This window comes from Bombina bombina, chromosome 3 (genome assembly GCF_027579735.1).
Source record: "Bombina bombina isolate aBomBom1 chromosome 3, aBomBom1.pri, whole genome shotgun sequence".
Classification (NCBI taxonomy): domain Eukaryota; kingdom Metazoa; phylum Chordata; class Amphibia; order Anura; family Bombinatoridae; genus Bombina; species Bombina bombina.
This window is the reverse complement of record NC_069501.1, coordinates 368,156,024-368,178,299: the sequence shown is the minus strand read 5'-3', so window position 1 is coordinate 368,178,299 and position 22,276 is coordinate 368,156,024. Positions and strand designations below refer to the sequence as shown.

General features: G+C 39.0%; 1 protein-coding gene across 1 annotated transcript in view; it reads left to right on the top strand.

The window, feature by feature from the left end:
* Positions 1-21,065, top strand: part of DIPK2B (divergent protein kinase domain 2B) — a 224,595-nt gene extending 203,530 nt beyond the window's left edge. Inside the window, exon 5 of the mRNA XM_053706501.1 lies at positions 12,692-21,065. Within this exon, the coding sequence (XP_053562476.1) occupies positions 12,692-13,032 (341 nt within the window). The 3' untranslated portion in view covers positions 13,033-21,065. The remainder of the gene's footprint in view (positions 1-12,691) is intronic.
* The last annotated feature ends 1,211 nt before the right edge of the window (positions 21,066-22,276 follow it).

Here is a 22,276-nt window from a genome sequence, read left to right as displayed (position 1 = left end):
TGGACATGTGGAAAAAAGGAAAGGCTGAGTAAACTTACTCAAACTTTCAACCAAGGGCAGCATGAAATTACTTGGGAGGCCCAGTTGGGATTAAACCCCACAAGTTCCCAAATGCTTAAAAGCCACCACTTGCTCTACTGAAGAGACCGACATGGACTACAGCTAAACCCCAAAGAAAACCAGAGCAAACTTGCTCTGCTTAAAATATAACAAACTCTTGATTGAAGAATCAGACACCTATCTTTACCCCTCCTTGCAACTGATACAAGCAAAGAGAATGACTGGGGATTGTGGGTAGGGGAGTGGTATTTAACAACTTTTGCTGTGGTGCTCTTTGCCTCCTCCTGCAGGTCAGGAGTGATATTCCCAACAGTAATTAAGATGATCCGTGGACTCACCATGTCATTAGAAAGAAATATTGTATATGCTCACACTATTTGGGGGGGGGGGGATCCTTATGTGCTGATAAGCTTTATACATAAATGGTTAACAAGAAAAGTAACAACATATATTATTCATATATTTACCTAATCCAGCTGCAGAAAATCAAGATATTCTGCAACAGCTCAATGACGCACTGGATGTGGTTTAATATATTCAAACAAAAGTGCTTTGCAAATATTGGAATATAGTTTTTAATGATGGTTAAATATAGCTGAGTAGGAAGAAAGATTTTCCACAGCATAAATAAGAAAAACACAATACACAAACCTAAAAGCCAAATAATAAAATAATAAGGGATCAGCAACATGACCATGCAAGATGTGTTGAATATAAATGCTAATACAACTTCTGGAAGCATTTCTGATTGCTACAGGAAGGCACAAGGGTGAATACCCCCACTAGTATCCATGATGTCAAGATAAGAGTGCAAGGGAAATGAAACTATGCTCAGAAAGTTGTTTAAATTATGTCAAAACACACAGCAATTGCTATGTTATTACACAGTAACTTCTTAAAGGGATATTAAACAATATTAGATTGTAATATAAAATGTTTAATTATGTGAAATTAGAAAACTTTGAAATATAGTTTCATGATTTATTTTGCCCCCTTTCCTGTAATTTAAATTTGAAAACTGTTGGTTTTCAAAATTCCAAAGAGTTTCTGTAAAGTAATGGACCCCATCATGTTTAAACTTAAAGGGCCATAAAATCAAAATTTTTCTTTCATGATTCAGATAGAGCATACAATTTATTCTATACAGGTGGTGTGAGTCCAGGTTTTACTCTTCCCTATAACTAGGAGGAAGCAAATATTCCCAAACCCCAAGAACTCTATAAAACTCCCCCCACATCGCCAGTACCACAGTCATGTCTTTGCCTCCGCTGGAGGTGGTCAAAGAATAAAGATGTGTATTTGATTCTTCAGTGAGAGGGGTTCTCCCATTGAGTTGAGGCCCATTTCCCCTCAGTGTACAGTTGATTGTTGGAGATTTTTAGACTCCTAACCAAGCCCCAAAGTATCAAATGTACTTTTCCAGTCTACTGCTGGCTTCTGTTTCTATAATCTGTCTTTTCATATGCAGAGAAGGGGGGAGTGTCTGCAATTTATCCATTTTCCCTGGGTGTTCCTGTAACCTAATCAACAGTGCTAAACTTGGAGCTTTAAGTTTTTAAAAGGTTTTATAATGGATTTTTAGATCAGTATCTGTGCATATTTTTATTTATAGTAGTATCTATTACATGCAGTTATATGAACATTGGTGTATACTGTCCCTTTAAGTTTTCACATGGGGCATGGGGCTCTGAGGCCGCAGACTGACATCGCCAGAAATCAACCCAATCGAATACAATCGGGTTGATTGACACCCCCTGCTAGCGGCCGATTGGCCGCAAATCTGCAGGGGGCAGCATTGCACCAGCAGTTCACAAGAACTGCTAGTGCAATGATAAATGCTGAGAGCGTATGCTGTCAGCATTTATCCACAAAATTCAGATGCAGGAGCGCTACAGCTAAAGGTGGGTGAAATAATGATAAGTCTCAAATAAGTGACTAGTGCGCAAATTGATATAAATACTTAATATAAGTGACCAATAAGTTAGTACATGGATTGAAAATATCTTAAAAGTGAGGATTGAAAAAGCGTGATACACTAAAAAGTGATATAAAAAACAGGAAAAATATGGTCAATAACTCATAATGCAAGTAGATAGTAATTGGCAATGCCACAATTTAATAAAAGTCTACAAGTAAAAAGGAGAACAATCTAAACAATTAATACAATAATTAAGCAATGATAGCACTAAATGAACGGACGTCTCCGTTAACTAAAATTTAAGAGGTTGCCACCACATAAAAACATAATTTATGCTTACCTGATAAATGTATTTCTTGTGGTGTATCCAGTCCACGGATCATCCATTACTTGTGGGATATTCTCATTCCCAACAGGAAGTTGCAAGAGGATCACCCACAGCAGAGCTGTCTATATAGCTCCTCCCCTAACTGCCATATCCAGCCATTCGACAGAAGACAAGCAAGAGAAAGGAGAAACCATAGAGTGCAGTGGTGACTGTAGTTTAAAGTTAAAAAATACCTGCCTTAAAATGACAGGGCGGGCCTTGGACTGGATACACCACAAGAGAAATAAATTTATCAGGTAAGCATAAATTATGTTTTCTCTTGTAAGGTGTATCCAGTCCACGGATCATCCATTACTTGTGGGATACCAATACCAAAGCTAAAGTACACGGATGAAGGGAGGGACAAGGCAGGTACTTAAACGGAAGGTACCACTGCCTGTAAAACCTTTCTCCCAAAAATAGCCTCCGAAGAAGCAAAAGTATCAAATTTATAAAATTTTGAAAAAGTATGAAGCGAACACCAAGTCGCCGCCTTGCAAATCTGTTCAACAGAAGCCTAATTTTTAAAGGCCCATGTGGAAGCCACAGCTCTAGTAGAATGAGCTGTAATCCTTTCAGGAGGCTGCTGGCCAGCAGTCTCATAAGCCAAGCGTATTATACTTCTTAGCCAAAGCGAAAGAGAGGTTGCCGAAGCCTTTTGGCCTTTGCTCTGCCCAGAGTAGACAACAAACAAAGCAGATGTTTGACAAAAATCTTTAGTAGCTTGTAAATAATACTTTAAAGCACGAACCACGTCAAGATTGTGTAATAGACAACCATCTCCTGATTGATATTCTTATTAGATACCACCTTAGGTAAAAACCCAGGTTTGGTACGCAAAACTACCTTATCTGCATGGAAGATAAGATAAGGGGAATCACATTGTAAAGCAAATAACTCGGAAACTCTACGAGCCGAGGAAATAGCTACCAAAAATAGAACTTTCCAAGATAAAAGTTTGATATCTATGGAATGAAGAGGTTCAAACGGAGCCCCTTGAAGAACTTTAAGAACCAAATTTAAACTCCATGGCGGAGCAACGGGTTTAAACACAGGCTTGATTCTAACTAAAGCCTGACAAAAAGCCTGAACGTCTGGAACATCCGCCAGATGCTTGTGCAAAAGAATAGACAGAGCAGAAATCTGTCCCTTTAAGGAACTAGCTGACAATCCTTTTTCCAATCCTTCTTGGAGAAAGGATAATATCCTGGGAATCCTGACTTTACTCCATGAGTAACCCTTGGATTCGCACCAATAAAGATATTTACCCCATATCTTATAATAGATTTTCCTGGTGACAGGCTTCCGTGCCTGAATTAAGGTGTCAATGACTGACTCGGAGAAGCCACGCTTTGATAAGATCAAGCGTTCAATCACCAGGCAGTCAGTCTCAGAGAAATTAGATTTGGATGGTTGAAAGGACCCTGAAGTAGAAGGTCCTGTCTCAGCGGCAGAGTCCATGGTGGAAAGGATGACATGTCCACCAGATCTGCATACCAAGTCCTGCGTGGCCACGCAGGCGCTATCAAGATCACCGATGCTCTCTCCTGCTTGATTTTGGCAATCAGACGAGGGAGCAGAGGAAACGGTGGAAACACATAAGCCAGGTTGAAGAACCAAGCGCTGCTAGAGCATCTATCAGCGTCGCCTTGGGATCCCTGGACCTGGATCCGTAACAAGGAAGTTTGGCGTTCTGGCGAGACGCCATGAGATCCAGTTCTGGTTTGCCCCAACGATGAATCAATTGTGCAAACACCTCCGGATGGAGTTCCCACTCCCCCGGATGAAAAGTCTGTCGACTTAGAAAATACGCCTCCCAGTTCTCTACACCTGGGATATGGATAGCTGATAGGTGGCAAGAGTGAATCTCTGCCCAGCGAATTATCTTTGAGACTTGCAACATCGCTAGGGAACTCCTTGTTCCCCCTTGATGGTTGATGTAAGCCACAGTCGTGATGTTGTCCGACTGAAATCTTATGAACCTCATTGTCGCTAGCTGAGGCCAAGCCTGAAGAGCATTGAATATCGCTCTTAGTTCCAGAATGTTTATCGGAAGGAGTGACTCCTCCTGAATCCACGATCCCTGAGCCTTCAGAGAGTTCCAGACTGCCCCCCAGCCTAGAAGGCTGGCATCTGTTGTTACAATTGTCCAATCTGACCTGCGAAAGGTCATACCTTTGGACAGATGGATCCGAGATAGCCACCAGAGAAGAGAATCCCTGGTCTCTTGATCCAGATTTAGTAGAGGGGACAAATCTGTGTAATCCCCATTCCACTGACTGAACATGCAGAGTTGCAGCGGTCTGAAATGTAGGGGGGCAAACGGTACTATGTCCATTGCCGCTACCATTAAGCCGATTACTTCCATACACTGAGCCACCGAAGGGCGAGAAGTGGAATAAAGAACACGGCAGGAATTTAGAAGTTTTGATAACCTGGTCTCTGTCAGATAAATCCACATTTCTACAGAATCTATTAGAGTTCCCAGAAAGGAGACTCTTGTTAGAGGGGATAGAGAACTCTTTTCTTCATTCACTTTCCACCCATGCGACCTCAGAAATGCCAGAACTATGTCCGTATGAGACTTGGCAATTTGGAAATTTGACGCCTGTATCAGAATGTCGTCTAAATAAGGGGCCACTGCTATGCCCCGCGGCCTTAGGACCGCCAGAAGTGACCCCAGAACCTTCGTAAAGATTCTTGGGGCTGTAGCTAACCCAAAGGGAAGAGCTACAAACTGGTAATGCCTGTCTAGGAAGGCAAACCTGAGAAACCGATGATGATCTTTGTGTATCGGAATGTGAAGATAAGCATCCTTTAAATCCACTGTAGTCATGTATGACCCTCCTGGATCATAGGTAGGATGGTACGAATAGTCTCCATCTTGAATGATGGGACCCTGAGAAATTTGTTTAAGATCTTGAGATCTAAGATTGGTCTGAAGGTTCCCTCTTTTTTGGGAACCACAAACAGATTTGAATAGAATCCTTGTCCCTGTTCCTCCTTTGGAACTGGGTGGATCACTACCATAACTAGGAGGTCTTGAACACAGTGTAAAAATGCCTCTCTCTTTATCTGGTTTGCAGATAATTGTGAAAGGTGAAATCTCCCTTTTGGGGGGGAAGCCTTGAAGTCCAGAAGATATCCCTGGGATACAATTTCCAACGCCCAGGGATCCTGGACATCTCTTGCCCAAGCCTGGGCGAAGAGCGAAAGTCTGCCCCCTACTAGATCCGTTACCGGATATGGGGGCAATCTTTCATGCTGTCTTAGAGGCAGCAGCAGGCTTTTTGGCCTGCTTACCTTTGATCCAAGTCTGGTTAGGTCTCCAGACGGACTTGGACTGGGCAAAAGTTCCCTCTTGTTTTGTATTAGAGGAAGTTGATGCCGCACTCACCTTGAAGTTTCGAAAGGCACGAAAATTAGTCTGTTTGGCCCTTGATTTGGACCTATCCTGAGGAAGGGCATGACCTTTTCCTCCAGTGATATCAGAAATGATCTCCTTCAAACCAGGCCCGAATAGGGTCTGCCCCTTGAAGGGAATATTGAGCAGCTTAGACTTTGAAGTAACGTCAGCTGACCATGATTTAAGCCATAGCACCCTACGCGCCTGAATAGCAAGACCAGAATTCTTAGCCGTTAGTTTAGTCAAATGAACAATGGCATCAGAAACAAAAGAATTGGCTAGCTTAAGTGCTCTAAGCTTGTCAAGTATATCATCCAATGGGGTCTATACCTGTAAAGCCTCTTCCAGAGACTCAAACCAGAAAGCTGCAGCAGCAGTGACAGGGGCAATAAAACCTTGTTGAATAAACATTTTCTTAAGGTAACCCTCTAACTTTTTATCCATTGGATCTGAGAAAGCACAACTTTCCTGGACAGGGATAGTAGTACGCTTAGCTAGGGTAGAAACTGCTCCCTCCACCTTAGGGACCATTTGCCATAAGTCCCGTGTGGCGGCATCTATTGGAAACATTTTCTTAAAAATAGGAGGGGGAGAGAACGGCACACCTGGTCTATCCCATTCCTTAGTAATAATTTCTGTAAACCTTTTAGGTATTGGAAAAACATCAGTGTAAACAGGCACTGCATAGTATTTATCCAATCTGCACAATTTCTCTGGCACTGTAATTGTATCACAGTCATTCAGAGCAGCTAAAACCTCCCTGAGCAACACGCGGAGGTGTTCAAGCTTAAATTTAAATGTTGACATATCAGAATCAGGTTGAATCCTCTTCCCTGAGTCAGAAAAATCACCCACAGAAAGAAGCTCTCCTTCCTCAGCTTCTGCATATTGTGAGGGGGTATCAGACATAGTTACTAAAGCGTCAGTATGCTCTGTATTTCGTCTAACTCCAGAGCTGTCTCACTTTCCCCGTAACCCAGGTAGTCTGGATAATACCGCTGACAGTGTATTATCCATGACTGCCGCCATGTCTTGTAAAGTAAACGCCATGGGCGCGCTAGATGTATTTGGCGCCTCTTGAGCGTGAGTCCCTTGAGCGGGATTTAAAGGTTCTGACACGTGGGGCGAGTTAGTCGGCATAACTTCCCCCTCGTCAGATTCCTCTGGTAATACATTTTTTAAAGACAGAATATGGTCTTTATTACTTAAAGTGAAATCAGTACATTTGGTACACATTCTAAGAGGGGGTTCCACCACGGCTTCTAAACATAATGAACAAGGAGTTTCCTCTATGTCAGACATGTTTAAACAGACTAGCAATGAGACCAGCAAGCTTGGAAAACACTTTAAAGCAAGTTAACAAGCAAAAAATAAAAACGGTACTGTGCCTTTAAGAAAAATAAAAAAGGTCAGAATTTGAAAAACAGTGAAAAAAAGCAGTAAATCAAACAAAATTTTTACAGTGTGTATAATAAGCTAACAGAGCATTGCACCCACTTGCAAATGGATGATTAACCCCTTAGTTTAAAAAACGGATCAAAAAAACGATATAGACTTTTTTTAACAGTCACAACAAACTGCCACAGCTCTGCTGTGGCCCTACCTTGCCATACAAACGACTTTGGAAAGCCCAAAAACCCTTTAGAGAGGTCCTATAGCATTCAGGGGACTCCTTGAGGGAAGCTGGATGTCTCAGTCTGCAAAAGTTACTGCGCAATTAAGCGCTAAATTAGGCCCCTCCCACTCATGTCTACACAGTGGGAGGCCTAAGAAAATTGTTTCAAGGCAAATTTAAGCCAGCCATGTGGAAAAAAACTAGGCCCCAATAAAGTTTTATCACCAAAACATATATAAAAACGTTTAAGCACTCCCAGCAAACGTTTTATATGACAGGAATTGAAAAATAATAAGAGTATTACCTCTGACAGTAAGCATGATACCAGTCGCTATTAAATCACTGTAATCAGGCTTACCTTAAATAAATCTGGTATCAGCAGCATTTTGTAGCATTTACATTCCTCTAGAAAAAAAATTAAACTGCACATACCTTATAGCAGGATAACCTGGACGCCATTCCCCAGCTGAAGTTACCTCTCTCTTCAGTTATGTGTGAGAACAGCAATGGATCTTAGTTACAACCTGCTAAGATCATTAAAGACCACAGGCAGATTCTTCTTCTATTTTCTGCCTGGGACCAAAATAGTACAACTCCGGTACCATTTAAAAATAACAAACTTTTGATTGAAGAAAAAACAACTACATTTCACCACATCTCTCTTACTGCTTCCATGCTTGTCGAGAGTTGCAAGAGAATGACTGGATATGGCAGTTAGGGGAGGAGCTATATAGACAGCTCTGCTGTGGGTGATCCTCTTGCAACTTCCTGTTGGGAATGAGAATATCCCACAAGTAATGGATGATCCGTGGACTGGATACACCTTACAAGAGAAAATCTGATATGAACTGCAGTAAAGTGAGTCAGTGCACAGTCTCAATCTAAACAATGTCTCATATTGCACAAAATAGTTTGATGAAATGCGAGCAAACAGCAAGCTTACCCCCAGGCTGTACACAGTCTGTCATCTCTGCGAGTGGAGTTACAGCCATAACGGGATGACGTCACTCTTATGAGCGCTGTCCTGGATCCACAATCTGATTGGTCCTTTTTCGGAATAGCTTAAAGAATGTAGCTGCCGCGACCCCCAACACAGAGTATCTGCACTTTAGTGCCTGACAGCACGCACGGTACTCTTAGAGGGTATTGTGTGAGGAGGCAGGTGATAGGACTTCTAAAGTCAGTATACTTCAACTAACCAGCAAGACTAAGAATTACATGTTGGCTTATACTGGAAATACACTGAATATTAGCAATCCGGATTGCAATTAGGTCACTGACCCTCTGTGTTTGAAAACACTGGTCAACAGTCCTATCACCTGCCTCCTCACACAATACCCTCTAAGAGTACTGTGTGTGCTGTCAGGCACTAAAGTGCAGATACTCTGTGTTGGGGGTCGCGGCAGCTACATTCTGTAAGTTATTCCGAAAAAGGACCAATCAGATTGTGGATCCAGGACAGCGCCCATAAGAGTGACGTCATCCTGTTACGGCTGTAACTCCACTCGCAGAGACGATAGAGTGTGTACAGCCTGGGGGTAAGCTTGCTGTTTGCTCGCATTTCATCGAACTATTTTCTGCAATATGAGACATTGTTTAGATTAAGACTGTGCACTGACTCACTTTACTGCAGTTCATATCAGATTTTTATGTGGTGGCAACCTCTTAAATTTTAGTTAACGGAGACGTCCATTCATTTAGTGCTATCATTGCTTAATTATTGTATTAATTGTTTATATTGTTCTCCTTTTTACTTTTAGACTTTTATTAAATTGTGGCATTGCCAATTACTATCTACTTGCATTATGAGTTATTGACCATATTTGTCCTGTTTTTTATATCACTTTTTAGTGTATCACGCTTTTTCAATCCTCACTTTTAAGATATTTTCAATCCATGTACTAACTTATTGGTCACTTATATTAAGTATTTATATCAATTTGCGCACTAGTCACTTATTTGAGACATCATTATTTCACCCACCTTTAGCTGTAGCGCTCCTGCATCTGAATTTTTTGAATTTGTTGTATAAACCTATGATAGGGACTCCTAGGTTTTTCAGGAGTCTGGTGGTCTCACCCTGCGCTCATTTTACACACTGTTTCTGTCAGCATTTATCGATCTTCAGCGGACATGATCAGCAATATCGGATCATGTCCGCTCGCACAATGGTAATTCGGCCCCCATATCTCATTGTCCTTCTGAGATCAATTAGGGACAGATATATATACAGGAAGTGCAGAATTATTAGGCAAATTAGTATTTTGACCACATAATCCTCTTTATGCATGTTGTCTTACTCCAAGCTGTATAGGCTCGAAAGCCTACTACCAATTAAGCATATTAGGTGATGTGCATCTCTGTAATGAGAAGGGGTGTGGTCTAATGACATCAACACCCTATATCAGGTGTGCATAATTATTAGGCAACTTCTTTTCCTTTGGCAAAATGGGTCAAAAGAAGGACTTGACAGGCTCAGAAAAGTAAAAAATAGTGAGATATCTTGCAGAGGGATGCGGCACTCTTAAAATTGCAAAGCTTCTGAAGCGTGATCATCGAACAATCAAGCGTTTCATTCAAAATAGTCAACAGGGTCGCAAGAAGCGTGTAGAAAAACCAAGGCGCAAAATAACTGCCCATGAACTGAGAAAAGTCAAGCGTGCAGCTGCCAAGATGCCACTTGCCACCAGTTTGGCCATATTTCAGAGCTGCAACATCACTGGAGTGCCCAAAAGCACAAGGTGTGCAATACTCAGAGACATGGCCAAGGTAAGAAAGGCTGAAAGACGACCACCACTGAACAAGACACACAAGCTGAAACGTCAAGACTGGGCCAAGAAATATCTCAAGACTGATTTTTCTAAGGTTTTATGGACTGATGAAATGAGAGTGAGTCTTGATGGGCCAGATGGATGGGCCCGTGGCTGGATTGGTAAAGGGCAGAGAGCTCCAGTCCGACTCAGACGCCAGCAAGGTGGAGGTGGAGTACTGGTTTGGGCTGGTATCATCAAAGATGAGCTTGTGGGGCCTTTTCGGGTTGAGGATGGAGTCAAGCTCAACTCCCAGTCCTACTGCCAGTTTCTGAAAGACACCTTCTTCAAGCAGTGGTACAGGAAGAAGTCTGCATCCTTCAAGAAAAACATGATTTTCATGTAGGACAATGCTCCATCACACGCGTCCAAGTACTCCACAGCGTGGCTGGCAAGAAAGGATATAAAAGAAGAAAATCTAATGACATGGCCTCCTTGTTCACCTGATCTGAACCCCATTGACAACCTGTGGTCCATCATCAAATGTGAGATTTAGAAGGAGGGAAAACAGTACACCTCTCTGAACAGTGTCTGGGAGGCTGTGGTTGCTGCTGCACGCAATGTTGATGGTGAACAGATCAAAACACTGACAGAATCCATGGATGGCAGGCTTTTGAGTGTCCTTGCAAAGAAAGGTGGCTATATTGGTCACTGATTTGTTTTTGTTTTGTTTTTGAATGTCAGAAATGTATATTTGTGAATGTTGAGATGTTATATTGGTTTCACTGGTAAAAATAAATAATTGAAATGGTTATATATTTGTTTTTTGTTAAGTTGCCTAATAATTATGCACAGTAATAGTCACCTGCACACACAGATATCCCCCTAAAATAGCTATAACTAAAAACAAACTAAAAACTACTTCCAAAACTATTCAGCTTTGATATTAATGAGTTTTTTGGGTTCATTGAGAACATGGTTGTTGTTCAATAATAAAATTAATCCTCAAAAATACAACTTGCCTAATAATTCTGCACTCCCTGTACAGGCGATAAACAGACTTCCAGACGGCATTGCTTTTGCAAACTCTATTGTATTGCCTGGTTTATATATCTTTCCATAATTGTTCTCAGCAGAAGACAAAGATAAATAGAAAACTATTTCAAACATGGCGGTGCCCATTACTTTATAGAATCTAGAGTACTTTATAAAAAAAACTTTTACACTTAAATCTTCAATACTGAAGCAACTAATATAATGGTAAAAAACATCTACATTTTATTCTACAACATTTGTTTTGCTTTTAATACATTATAATGTCTAGCATGTATCTACTGTTTAATATCCCTTCAGTTTTGAAGAGATCAAAGTTTTCAGCTTTTAATTTAAACAGCAATTAAATTAATGCAATTATGTCATTCAAAGAGTACAAAAACTAAGACTTAAAGGGACACTAAACCCAATTTTTTTCTTTTATGATTCAGATAGAGCATGCAATTTTAAGCAACTTTCTGATTTACTCCTATAATCAAATTTTCTTCGTTCTCTTGCTATCTTTTTTTAAAAGCAAGAACGTAAAGATTAGGAGCCGGACCATTTTAGGTTCAGCACCCTGGATAGCGCTTGCTTATTGGTGGCTACATTTAGCCACCAATAAGCAAGCGTAACCCAGGTTCTGAATGGTCCAGCGCCTAAGCTTTACTTTCCTGTTATTTAAATAAAGATACCAAGAGAACAAAGACAAATTTATAATAGGAGTAAATTAGAAAGTTCCTTACAACGGAATGCTTTATCTGAATGATTAAAGAAAAAAAAAAGTGTCCCCTTAAATAGACAGATATTTAATGGAACTTGAAAATTAAACTTTTATGGTTCAGATAGAGCATACAATTTTAAGAGACTTTTCAATTTACTTCTGTTATCAAATTGACATTCTCTTGGCATCCTTTGTTGAAAAGCATACCTGTCCTATATAGGCATATGAGAGATAAAAACTTTCATTCACTTTTATTACCTTTTTCTGATTGCTCCGGATTACAGCCGTTGCTTCTAAGGCCCATTTGAGTGCAGCACCTGAGCAGGTTCTTGGTGCTCACTCGTAAATGTAACTGTAAAAGAGATTTAATCTGGAATACAACACAAGGCAGTTTCACGCGACAGATGACGTAGACACCGGCGTTGTGTGTACCTACACTCCTCTGTATAAAGCTATGGTGTACTGTGAGTCTGTTTTATATCGATTTAAATAAATGTGAAGTTTTATTAATACACCGCTTGCCAAGCTTTGATTGTTGCCTTAGTTCTACATACCTGCCTTGTGTTGTATTCCGGATTAAATCTCTTTTACTGTCCTATATAGGCTCAGCTGTAGCAATGCCTTCCTGGAAGTTAGATGGTGATGCCTCTTGTCATTGGCTCACCAAATGGAGCTGACTTTTTGTATGTAACCTCTTTGAATGGGGTTAAACACAGTTATATACAAGGAGAAGTGGGATAATAACATGCACATTACATTATTTTTGCATTTTACGTTCCTTTTAAACATTTATATAAACACTTTATTTTTATCTTTTAGATGAATCAGAAAATGTCCGGACAAATGAAGAGAGTGATATATTCAGTTTTCTATCATCTGATACTTCTTCTAAACATCTTTCATGTGAAAATATTAATGCCGCACATAACCTTGTTTTGGTGTGTAAAGAACTTCTGCCTCGCCTTTTATTTCAAAAATTTCCCAATGCCATTCAACAAGAAATAGATCATTATTTAAGTGACTGCACCAATAATGTATCCAATGACCTGGAGGCACAGAAAATACTAAATAAACTAATGAAAATCTTACATCCTTGGCAGACCTGTGATGCCCGGTTTGCATACAGGTACCCAGAATGCAGATACAGTACTAAACCATAATGGATATGGCAACCACTTACTTTATTCAAATCATAGATTTATGAAAGTTTTGAAAATGAGTTACACATTATGTAACTCATATCTGTAAAGATCTGGCACTGAAAACTGCTTACAAATTATTGCTGTAGTAACAACTGACCAACTTCTGCTGAAAGGGATCATTTTATGGAACCAAGAGGAAAACCCATCATAATATATTCAGCATTGTGTCACCTTTTTGTCTTTATTGTTGTCTTTATAGTTATTTTTTTCCAACAAAGAACATTCTATGTGCTGGAATCAGATTATTCCTCTATATATTACAGTAGGTATAATAACTATGAGATCTATTCAGCTTTCAGTCTCTGCAGCTGATTCACTATAGAATCACACAAGAATTAGAGAAGCTAGAGAGACTGGTGAGGCTCATGAAGCTGTAAGGACTTATAGGGATAGTCTAATCAGAATTAAACTTTTATGACTAGGGGCACTAGGTAGGGCATGCAATTTTAAACTACTTTCCAATTTACTTTTATCATTAAATTTGCTTTTTTTATCTTGGTATTCTTAGTTGAAAGCTAAACCTAGGTAGGCTCATATGCGTAATTTTAAGCCCAGAAGGCCACCTCTTATCTGAATGCATTTGACAGTGACAGTTTTTTCACAGCTAGAGGATGTAAGTTCATGTGTGCCATACAGATAACATTGTGACCACGCCTGTGGATTTACAAGTGAGAGGGCACTGATTGGCTAAATGCAAGTCTGTCAAAAGAACTGAAATAAAGGGGCAGTCTGCAGAGGCTTAAATACAAGGTAATTACAGAGGGAAAAAGTATATTAATATAACTGTGATGGTTATGCAAAACTGGTGAATGGTTAATAAAGGGATTATCTATCTTTTTAAACAATAACATTTCTGGAGTAACTGTCCCTTTAACTCTGTACACTTATTATTCAGTGTAACTATAAACTAATTTATAACTACCTATAGATAAGTGCCTACACAAGCAGTTTTAACAGTTAATATAGCCACAAGTATGGGTAAGGTTATCACCCAGACCATATTTTACCAATAAGGCTCTTATTTTTAATAAAAGGGGCATGAAACCCAAACATTTTCTGTCATAATTCAGATAGAGAATACAATTTTAAACAGCTTTCTAATTTACTTCTATTATCTAATTTGTTTCATTCTCTTGGTATCATTTGTTTAAGGAGCAGCAATGCACTAATGGTTTCTAACTGAAGACATGGGTGAGCCAATGACAAGCGGTGTATGTATGCAGCCACCAATTAATAGCTAGAACCTAGGTTCTCTGCTGCTCCTGAGGCTTGCCTAGATAATCCTTTCAGCAAAGGAAGACAAGAGAAGGAAGCAAATTAAATAAAAGAAGTAAAGTTGTTTAAAATTGTATTCTCTATCTGAATCATGAAAGAAAGGTTTGGGTTTCATGTCTCTTTAAGGCAATAAAAAACAAAATTTATGTAAGAATTTACCTGATAAATTAATTTCTTTCATATTGGCAAGAGTCCATGAGCTAGTGACATATGGGATATACATTCCTACCAGGAGGGGCAAAGTTTCCCAAACCTCAAAATGCCTATAAATACACCCACCCACCACATCCACAATTCAGTTTAACGAATAGCCAAGGTGTGGGGTGATAAGAAAGGAGCGAAAGCATCAACAAGGAATTGGAATAGTTGTGCTTTATACAAAAAAAATCATTACCACCAAAAAAAGGGTTGGCCTCATGGATTCTTGCCAATATGAAAGAAATTAATTTATCAGGTAAATTCTTACATAAATTATGTTTTCTTTCATGAAATTGGCAAGCGTCCATGAGCTAGTGAAGTATGGGATAGCAAATACCCAAGATGTGGAACTCCACGCAAGAGTCACTAGAGAGGGAGGGATAAAAATAAAGACAGCCAATTCCGCTGAAAAATTAATCCACAACCCAAATCAAAAGTTTTAATCTTTATAATGAAAAAAAATGAAATTATAAGCAGAAGAATCAAACTGAAACAGCTGCCTGAAGTACTTGTCTACCAAAAACTGCTTCTGAAGAAGAGAAAACATCAAAAATGGTAGAATTTAGTAAAAGTAAGCAAAGAAGACCAAGTTGTTGCTCTGCAAATCTGATCAACAGAAGCTTCATTCTTAAAAATCCAAGAAGTGGAAACTGACCTAGTAGAATGAGCTGTAATCCTCTGAGGCGGGGATTTACCCGACTCCAAATAAGCATGATGAATCAAAAGCTTTAACCAAGATGCCAAAGAAATGGCAGAAGCCTTCTGACCTTTCCTAGAACCAGAAAAGATAACAAATAGACTAGAAGTCTTCCTGAAATCTTTAGTAGCTTCAGCATAATATTTTGAAGCTCTTACCACATCCAAAGACTGTAAGGATCTCTCCAGAGAATACTTAGGATTAGGACACAAAGAAGGGACAAACATTTCTCTACTAATGTTGTTGGAGTTCACAACTTTAGGAAAAAATTTAAACGAAGTCCGCAAAAATCGCCTTTTCCTGATGAAAAATCAGAAAAGGAGACTCACAAGAAAGAGCAGATAAATCAGAAACTCTTCTAGCAGAAGAGATGGCCAAAAGGAACAACACTTTCCAAGAAAGTAATTTAATGTCCAGAGAGTGCATAGGCTCAAATGGAGGAGCCTGTAAAGCCTTCAAAACCAAATTAAGACTCCAAGGAGGAGAAATTGATTTAATGACAGGCTTGACACGAACCAAAGCCTGTACAAAACAATGAATATCAGGAAGTTTAGCATTTTTTCTGTGGAATAGAACAGAAAGAGCAGATATTTGTCTTTTCAAAGAACTTGCAGACAAACCCTTATCTAAACCATCCTGAAGAAACTGTAAAATTCTAGGAATCCTAAAAAAATGCCAAGAGAATTTATGAGAAGAGCACCATGAAATGTAAGTCTTCCAAACTCGATAATAAATCTTTCTAGACACAGGTTTACGAGCCTGCAACATAGTATTAATCACTGAGTCAGAGAAACCTCTATGACTAAGCGTTCAATTTCCATACCATCAAATTTAATGATTTGAGATCCTGATGGAAAAACGAACCTTGAGATATAAGGTCTGGCCTTAATGGAAGTGGCCAAGGTTGGCAACTGGACATCCGAACAAGAGCCACATACCAAAACCTGAGTGGCCATGCTGGAGCCACCAGCAGCACAAACGATTGCTCCATGATGATTTTGAAAATCAATCTTGGAAGAAAAACTAGAGGCGGAAAAATATAGGCAGGTTGATAACTCCAAGGAAGTGTCAATGTATTCACTGCTTCCGCGTGAGGATCCCTGGACCAGGATAGGTACCTGGGAAGTCTCCTGTTTAGATGAGATGAGATGCCATCAGATCTAATTCTGAAAGCCCCCACATCTGAACAATTTGAAAAAAACACATCTGGGTGAAGAGATTATTCTCCCAGATGTAAAGCTTGATGACAGAGATAATCCACTTCCCAATTGTCTATACCTGGGATATGGACCGCAGAAATTAGACAGGAGCTGGATTTTGCCCAAGCAAGTATCCGAGATACTTCTTTCATAGCCTGAGGACTGTGAGTCCCACCCTGATGATTGACATACGCCACAGTTGTGACATGGTCTGTCTGAAAACCAATAAATGTCTCTCTCTTCAAATAGAAGCCAAAACTGAAGAACTCTGAGAATCGTACAGAGTTCCAAAATATTAATTGGTAATCTCGCCTCTTGAGATTTCCAAACCCCTTGTGCTGTCAGAGATCCCCAGACTGCTTCCCAACCTAAAAGACTCGCATCTGTTGTGATCATGGTCCAGGTTGGATGAACCAAAGAGACCCGTAGAACTATACGATGGTGATCTAACCACCAAGTCAGAGATAGTTGAATATTGGGATTCAAGGATATTAAATGTGATATCCTAGAATAACCCCTGCACCATTAATTCAGCATTAAAAACTGGAGAGGTTTCATATGAAAATGAGCAAAGGGAATCGAATCCAATGCTGCAGTCATGAGACCTAAAACTTCCATGCATATAGCTACTGAAGGAAATAATAGAGACTGAAGGTTCTGACAAGCTGAACCCAATATAAATTGTCTCTTGTCTGTTAGAGACAAAGACATTGACACAATCTATCTGGAAACCTAAAAAAGGTGACCCTTGTCTGAGGAATCAAGGAACTTTTGGTAAAATGATCCTCCAACCATGTCTTTGAAGAAACAACAGAAGTTGAATCGTATGAAATTCTGCAGAACGAAAAGACTGAGCAAGTACCACACCGAGAAACTTTGAAAAGATTCCTAGAGCTGTCGCTAGGCCAGAAAGGAAAAGCAACAAATTGGTAATGCTTGTCTAAAAAAGAGTATCTCAGAAAATGAAAACAGAATATGAAGATATGCATCCTGTAAGTCTATTGTAGGCAAATAATGCCCTTGCTGAACAAAAGACAGAATAGACCTTATAATCACCATTCTGAAAGATGGTACTCTTACATGACAATTCAAAAGATTTTCTTTCTTTGGGACAATGAATAGTTCTAAACAAAACCCCAGACCCCGTTCCTGAAACGGAACTGGTATGAATACCCCAGATAACTCCAGGTCTGAAACACACTTCAGGAAAGTCTGAGCCTTTACTGGAATAGCTAGAATATGTGAGAGAGAGAAAGACTCATAGGCGGTCTTACTCTGAATCCTATTCTGTACCCCAATCTAAGAAGTTTGGGCCGAATTGAACCAAACAACTTTAGAAAAATCTTAACCTACCCCCTACCAGCTAAGCTGGAATAAGGGCCGCACCTTCATGCGAATTTGGGGGCTGGCTTTGATCTCTTAAATGGCTTGTATCCATTCCATTTTGAAGAAAGCTTCCAATTAGAAACATGTTACTTGGGGAAGAATTAGGTTTCTGTTCCTTAGTAAGAACAAAAACTAATATAAGCTTAAGATTTACCCTTAGAACTTAATCTTGAAGCAAAAAAACTCCCTTCCCCAGAGTAACAGTTGAAAGTATTGAATCCAACTGTGAACCAAATAATTTATTACCTTGGAAGGAAAGAAAATAGAAATCTGGATTTTAGAAATCAAATCAGCATTCCAAGATTTAAGTCACAAAGTTCTTCTAGCTAAAATAGCTAAAGACATATATTTAACCTCAATTGTGATAATATAAAAAATGGCATCACAAATGAAATTATTAGCATGTTGAATCAAGTTAACAATGCTAAACAAATCATAATCCGATACTTGTTGCGCTAAAGTTTTCAACCAAAAAAGATGAAACAGCTGCAACATCAGCCAAAGAAATTGCAAGCCTAAGAAAAGGGCCTGAAAATAAATTAATTTTCCTTAGATAAGATACAAGTTTCCCATCTGAAGGATCTTTAAAATAAATACTATTTTCGATAGGAATAGTAGTACGTTTAGTAAGAGTAGAGATAGCCCCATTAACTTTGGGGATCTTTTCCCAAAACTCCAAACTAACTGCTGGCAAAGGATACAATTTTAAAACCTTAAAGAAGGAATAAAAGAGGTCCCAGGCCTATTCCATTCCCTAGTATTAGGAACTGGAAACAAACCTCTGAAGTAACCAAAGGAGGTTAATAAGCAGAATTTAAATGTTAGCTAGCCTAAAAAGCAAGAGGACTACTCTTCTCAATATCCAATAAAATCAACACTTTTTCAACAAAGAACGAATGTACTCTATTTAAAAGTAAAAAAGTAGATTTGTTAGTGTCAATATCTGATGAAGGATATTCTGAATGAGATAAATCATCATCAGAGAAGGATAACTCAGTATGTTGTCGGTCATTTGAAAATTCATCAACTAAATGAGAAGTTTAAAAACGACCTTTACATTTTATTAGAAGGCGGGATGGCAGACAAAGCCTTCAGAATAGAAACAGAAAAATATTCTAATAAATTCCCAGGTATATCTTGTACATTAGATGTTAAAAGAATAGCAATAGACAATGCATTAATACTGATGGACATTTTTCTCTGCATGTAAAAGTTTATCATGATAACTTATTACAAACCATAGCTAAAGATAAAAATTCATAACATTAAAATAAGTGAACTTAGCTTTGGAAGGACTGCTATCAGTCAGCAGGAATCCAACAGTGTTTTCTGATACAGGAACAGTTTTGAGATATCTTGCAAATGTAAGAGAAAAAACAACATATAAAGCAAAATATCAATTTCCTTATATGACAGTTTCAGGAATGGGAAAAAATGCAAACAAAATAAGCCTCTGGAAACCAGAAGCAAAATAAAATAAAGACTTAAATAATGTCAGAAATCTGGCGCCAAGTATGACGCCCACAACTGACAAAATATTTTTTGGCGCCAAGAACATCTGCAACAAACGCAACAACGTGAAAATTCTCGGCGCCAACTAAGACGCCGGAAATGACGAAATTACGTCAACAAACGTAATTCTCGCGTCAAAAAAGTCTTGCGCCAAGAATTACACAATAAATTATAGCATTTTGCGCTCCCGCGAGCCTAACAGCCAGCAATTTAAAAAAGAGAGTCAATTTGAAAATTTCAGGTAAGAATTTTTTTTTATTTTTTTTTATGCATTTCCCAAAATGAAACTGACAGTCTGCAAAAAGGAAATATACTGATTAACCTGAATCATGGCAAATATAAGTACAAAACATATATTTAGAACTTTACATATAAAATGCTAAACCATAGCTGAGAGTGTCTTAAATAAAAGAAAACATACTTACCAAAAGACACTCATCTACATAAAGTAGATAGCCAAACCAGTACTGAAACGAGAATCAGTAGAGGTAATGGAATATAAGAGTATATTGTCGATCTGAAAAGGGAGGTAGGAGATGAATCTCTACGACCGATAACAGAGAACCTATGAAATAGATCCACATTACGATGACCATTGTATTCAATAGGTAATACTCCCTTCACATCCCTCTGTCATTCACTGCACTCTGAGAGGAACTGGGCTTCAGCATGCTGAGAAGCGCATATCAACGTAGAAATCTAGCACAAACTTACTTCACCACCTCCATAGGAGGCAAAGTTTGTAAAAACTGAATTGTGGGTGTGGTGGGGGGTGTATTTATAGGCATTTTGAGGTTTGGGAAACTTTGCCCCTCCTGGTAGGAATGTATATCCCATATGTCACTAGCTCATGGACTCTTGCCAATTACATGAAAGAAATAAAGAATAAATAATGCTAACCTCAAAAGGTCTGACAGGAAATATATGATAGGCGAATTTCTTTTAAATACCTCACCAGCCTTTAACAGATGATCAACAACAGCAAGATAGAACAGCATGCACAACATTACCACACATGTGCAGTGTCACCACGTTTTGACTGAGGTAATCTTGGAGTTGGTGCTATTTCTAATTAAACAAGCTTCAATGGGTACAAGACTAAGACAAGCATTGGGGGAAAGTAAAATGGCAGACAAGTATAGACAGAAAATTATTTTATATTAGCATAAAGTACTAGCCAGAGAGGCATATTCTCCTGAATGAATGTGCCACCCCCTGGATGTGTCTATTGGTATTCCAAACAGATGTAGGGATAAAATCACTGATCATTAAGTGTTCTTGATAAAATGGGTTATGTGATTTTACTATATGTTTGAATGTGAGACAATGGAGTAAAATCACTGATACAAAATTGAGAACAAATAAAAATTGATAATAGAAGAGAACAAATAAAAATCGAGAACAAATAAAAATTGATAATAGAAGTAAATTAGAAAGTAGCTTAAAATTGCATGCTGTATCTGAATCATGAAAGAAAAAAAAACTGGGTTTAGTGTCTCTTTAAATCCAGTGGGGTGAAATTACTAATCTGTACATGCTACAGGCACAAAGAGATTAAACAAACAACCCATTTAAAGAAAAGTAAAAAGCAAAATATAGGCATTTCTTAAAAAGAAATGTTAAAATATTACTCTATATGTGTTACAACTGAGGGGGTAAAATCACTGACCTGTCTGTGTTATGGGCACAAATTGCTTAAATAAATAATCTATGTGTGTTGCTGATCAATGTTTCCTCTAATTTTTTTGATCAGTGTGCGTAAAAAAAACATAATTTATTTAAGAACTTACCTGATAAATTAATTTCTTTCATAGTGGCAAGAGTCCATGAGCTAGTGACGTATGGGATATACATTCCTACCAGGAGGGGGCAAAGTTTCCTAAACCTCAAATGCCTATAAACACACCTCCCACCTCACTCATACCTCAGTTTAATGTATAGCCAAGTAGTGAGGTGTAAAAAAAACAAGGAGTAAAAAGCATTAAAAAACATAAATTATGCTTACCTGATAATTTAATTTCCATCTGTAGGAGGAGAGTCCCCTGCTTCATTCATTACTTGTGGGAATTAAGAACCTGGCCACCTGGAGGAGGAAAAGACACCCCAGCCAAAGGCTTAAATACCTCCCCCACTCCCCTCATCCCCCAATCATTCTGCCAGGGGAACAAGGAACAGTAGGATAAATATCAGGGCATAAATGGTGCCAGAAGAATACAATTAAATTTAGGTCCGCCCACCGGAGAAACGGGCGGGAGCAGATGGAAATGAAATTATCAGGTAAGCATAATTTATGTTTTCCATCTTAATGGGAGGAGAGTCCACTGCTTCATTCATTACTTGTGGGAACATATACCCAAGCTCTAGAAGACACTGAATAAAAAAAATGGGAGGGCAAAAGGAGGCAGACCCTAAACTGAGGGCCCCACAGCCTGCAGAACCTTTCTCCCAAAAGCTGCTTCCGCCCAAGCAAAAACATCAAATTTGTAAAATTTTGCAAAAGTATGTAAAGAAGACCAAGTGGCCGCCTTAGAAATCTGCTCCATAGAGGCCTCGTTCTTAAAGGCCCAAGAAGAGGCCACAGCCCTAGTTGAGTGAGCTGTAACCCTCTGATGAGGCTTATGTCCCGCTGTCTAATAGGCCAGAAGAATCATGCTCCTCAACCAAAAAGACAGTAAAGTGGAAGAGACCCTCTGCCCCCTGCGCTTCCCCAAATACACAACAAATAAAGACGAAGTTTGTCTAAACTCCTTCGTGGCCTGAAGATAAAACTTCAAGGCCTGAACCACATCCAAATTATGAAGCAACCTTTCCTTTGATGAAGAAGGGTTAGGACACAAAGAAGGAACTACTATTTGCTGATTGATGTTACAATTTGACACAACCTTGGGAAGAAACCCCAATCCAGTGCGAAGAACAGCCTTATCAGCGTGAAAGA